The sequence below is a fragment of the Myotis brandtii genome, unplaced genomic scaffold (assembly GCF_000412655.1).
Source record: "Myotis brandtii unplaced genomic scaffold, ASM41265v1 scaffold191, whole genome shotgun sequence".
NCBI lineage: Eukaryota > Metazoa > Chordata > Mammalia > Chiroptera > Vespertilionidae > Myotis > Myotis brandtii.
In genome coordinates, this window is record NW_005357115.1 from 7,182,523 (window position 1) to 7,186,383 (window position 3,861).

The window sequence follows — 3,861 nt, forward strand, 5'->3', positions numbered from 1 at the left end:
GAAGTTTTACTAAAGAAGGTCAAGAAGGAGATTATGTACATTCTTAGGTGGGCCCGAGTTGTATTCATTCCTGGTGCTTGGCTGGATTTAGATAACGAAACCCATCATCTGGCACCTGGGCTGAAGGTCTAGCTGACAAAACTCCTGCCTCTGGTAAGGTGTGTTTCCAGGACGTGGCTCTGCCAGTGCCACTGGATTCAGCTGACAATAATTAAAGAAATGCTCATGTGCCTTCCCTGGCGCGCTCTACAAGAGAGGAAGGGGGTAAGAGAGAGTAAGAAATATCAGTGATTGCCCTACCTGGTTTGGCTCAGTGGATAGAGCGTCAGCCTGCGGACTGAAGGGTCCCAGGTTCAATTCCAGTCAAGGGCATGTTCCTTGGTTGCGGGCACATTCCCAGTAGGGGGCGTGCAGGAGGCAGCTGATCGATGTTTCTCTCTCGTTGATGTTTCTAACCCTCTATCCCCTCTCCCTTCCTCTCTATAAAAAATCAATAAAATATATTAAAAAAAAAAAGAAATATCAGTGATGAGGGAGAATTGTTGATCTGCCTCCTGCATGCCCCCCACTGGGGACCAAGTCCACAACCCAGGCATGTGCCCTGACCAGGAACCTAACTGTGACCTCCTGGTTCATAGGTCCATGCTCAACCACTGAGCCACACCAGTCAGGCTGTTTTTATTTATTTTTGAGAGAGAGGAAGGGAGAGAGAGAGAAATCAATCGGTTGCCTCCCACACACACCCTGAGCAGGCATCCTTTTGGGCATGGGACCATGTTCAACCAACTGAGCCACACTGGTCAGTGCTTCAACCTTTTTCATCTTATGGCACACATAAACTAATGAATAAAATTCTGCAGCACACCAAAAATTTATTTTTTGCTGATCTTAAAAAAAAAAGGTATAATTTTTATTCATTTACACTGGATGACTATTGTATTAGCCGTTGTCATTTTTTTGTTTGACAATCTAAGGGAAAAGAGGTCAGTGCTCCTGAGTAAGTAGTCAGGTATTGCATGTTTTTAACATTCTAGTGGCACACCAGTTAAAAATTGCTGATTTAGACCAATTTTTTGTTTGGGTAGCAGTCCTAAAATTGTAATAATTTTTCTTCCATTCAGGTTATTTCCACAAAGAAAAGAAAGACAAAGTATGAGAAGGCTGAGGTAAATGGATTACTTAATAAAAAGAACCTTGTTTAACCTTTTATTGCTAATAATCACTATATCTTCCTAGACACTGACAGGTCTCAATTACACTGGAGTCCTTTTGTAATATTGTCCATAGAGTCTTAGGAACAGTCTTACAATGCTCCCTTACCTAACTTTTCTTGCTCAAGTTTCATGGCAGACCAACTTACAAGGAATTCTGTCCCATATAATAATGGGATAGGAAGCCTGTGTTACATATATATTTTTGTTACAAAGTGTTAACATTTAGTGGAGTCTTTTAGAAGCATACTCTGGTAGATTCATTTTAGAGAAACGCTATGACTAATCACCTGATTTATTGTCTTTATGCTAGTGAAATAATAATCATTAAAAATAAACTTAATTTATGTCCTTAATTTGTTGCATACTAACTAGTCATTGGTGTGAAATCTAAGTGTGAGATTGCTAGTGTGTTTCAGTCACTTGGAATTTGGTACAAATACACTTGTTCTTAAATCCATCAATAACATTTTCAGTATACCCAATTTTTGTATATTTATGTATTTTTGTAATTGTATATGTGCTATTTACTGATATTTTACCAAATAACACAGAAATGTAAAATAATATTGAAAAAATCTAATAATGGAACTAGAAAGTTCTACCATTTTCTTCCCATACCATAATCTGGCTTTCCTGGTTTGGTGACCACTGGTCTAGGGGACTATCCCTAAACTGAATCATATCAGAGATTCAGAATGACAATATAGTGTTGTGGTTAAGAACAATATAGACCTGGGTTTGACCTCTTATTAGCTGGACAAACTTCTTTCAGCCTCCATGTTTCCCTATGTATAAAGTGAAGATAATGGTGCAGACTCATGAAGATTAAACAAAGTAATCCATGTTCAGTTTTGGTCTCAGGCTTGCCACGGGGCAAAATGTTTGTCGGGTATAGTTGTTGTAACCATGTCTCAGTTCTGCCTATAACTAATTGTGTAGTCTGGGACTAGCTACTTACTTCTGAACTTTAATTTCCTCACCCATAAAATAAAAGATTGATAATAGAAAATGAATTGGTTCTGCCTAGATGTAAAAATGGCATACATGTAACAAAAATCTTATCCATTCTTAAAGACATTAGCTTACCTGCTACTTTCCCCTGTCACTTTGGCCATCTTCGCTCTCTAAACAGCAGTTTGAATCATGCACCCAGTGTGTGCTTCCTTGTATGATAGCTTTCTTTTTTAAAATTTAAATATGTCTCATAAATGTGGAAGAGAAGCATCTTGCTTTCTCTTGGTTTTGTTTTAACTTTTCAGAAAGAACAAAAGATTGGAAAATTATTTTAATGTTTTCTCTCTTTTTTCTTCTATTGCAGATAAAGGAGATGGGTGAGATGCATAGGGAACTCCATGGATAACTGCTGTAATTTGAATAGTAACTAGAAGAAGGGAAATTAGCAGATGGACTCAGATTACAAATGTATGAGCGTGGGACAGAGAAATCTTTGCCGACTATTTTATTAGTTAACATATATTTGTAATAGTGAAACCTGTACTCCAAATATAAGAGCTTGAAATTGACTTTACCAATCTTAAAATTGACCACAAGTGTCATGTATATGCAGTTCTGATAGTCCCAGAACTTGGGCTGCATAGTTAAAATTATTTATACACAACAGTGAAGAGTGTGCATTAAATATGCTTCCACAGTAGAGTTTGAATGACTGCTGACTCATCCATTTGTGATTGAAAGCTGCCTTCCTATTTACTTTTGAGTCTTGTACATAAAAGCCTTTTTTTATGAACTATGAAATAAACATTTTAAAACTGAATTTTCTTAACTTTGTTTGAATCATATAGAATCAAATTTCCTAGTATATACATAAGGTAATAGTTTAAAAAATGTTCTGAATGCTAACAACAAATTGGAGTTCTGCATGAGTCATGCATATTCAATATAAAATGTATAACATTATGTAACCTCACAGAAAAATCAGTTTTATTCAGAATGGATCTAAAGAGTCTGCTTTAGACAAATTGGCATTTTGGCAAATATACCTTGAAGGCAGAATTGATAGAAAATGTTGTGAACCATGAATTCTATGGTTGGTCAAGTTAGAAGCACCAGTTTTTCAACATGTATATAATGAATAATTATGGTACAAATATACAGGGTGGGGCAAAAGTAGGTTTATAGTTCATATGGAAAATAATACAAAAATTAATAAAGAATAATACAAGAATAAACTTTCACATACAACTATAAACCTACTTTTGCCCCACCTGGTATTTTATATGAAGTTAAATATTTTCCTTTTGATAGGAAATTTTTAAAAATACTATGAAAATAACATGAAAGAAAATGTAAAAAGTATATTTAAGCATGATTTTTATCCCATCTGTAGTAGGTAGAATTCTAGGATGGTCCCCAAGATTTCTTACCCTGGATGTATATGCTCTATACTGTATACATCATTTCCAATATTAAATTACATTATATAGCAAAGGTAAAGGGATTTTGTAGATATAATTAAGAACCCTAATCAGTTGACTGAATTCAAAGTGAGGTTACTGTGGGTGGGCCTGACTTAATCAGATGATGCTTTTGAAAGAATGTCTAAAGGTGAACAGCAACAGCAGAGATGCTCTCCTGTTAGCCTTAAAGCAGGCTGCCATATTGCAGAGAGGGTCACCTATCAGGAAAC

At 36.0% G+C, this 3,861-nt stretch overlaps 1 protein-coding gene across 1 annotated transcript in view; it reads left to right on the forward strand.

Moving 5' to 3' along the window:
- The window catches only part of EPCAM (epithelial cell adhesion molecule), a 15,604-nt gene extending 12,616 nt beyond the window's left edge, over positions 1 to 2,988 (forward strand). Inside the window, exons 8-9 of the mRNA XM_014538498.1 lie at positions 1,122 to 1,166; positions 2,533 to 2,988. Coding sequence (XP_014393984.1) covers positions 1,122 to 1,166; positions 2,533 to 2,574 — 87 coding nt within the window. The 3' untranslated portion in view covers positions 2,575 to 2,988. The remainder of the gene's footprint in view (positions 1 to 1,121; positions 1,167 to 2,532) is intronic.
- Positions 2,989 to 3,861: the final 873 nt, after the last annotated feature.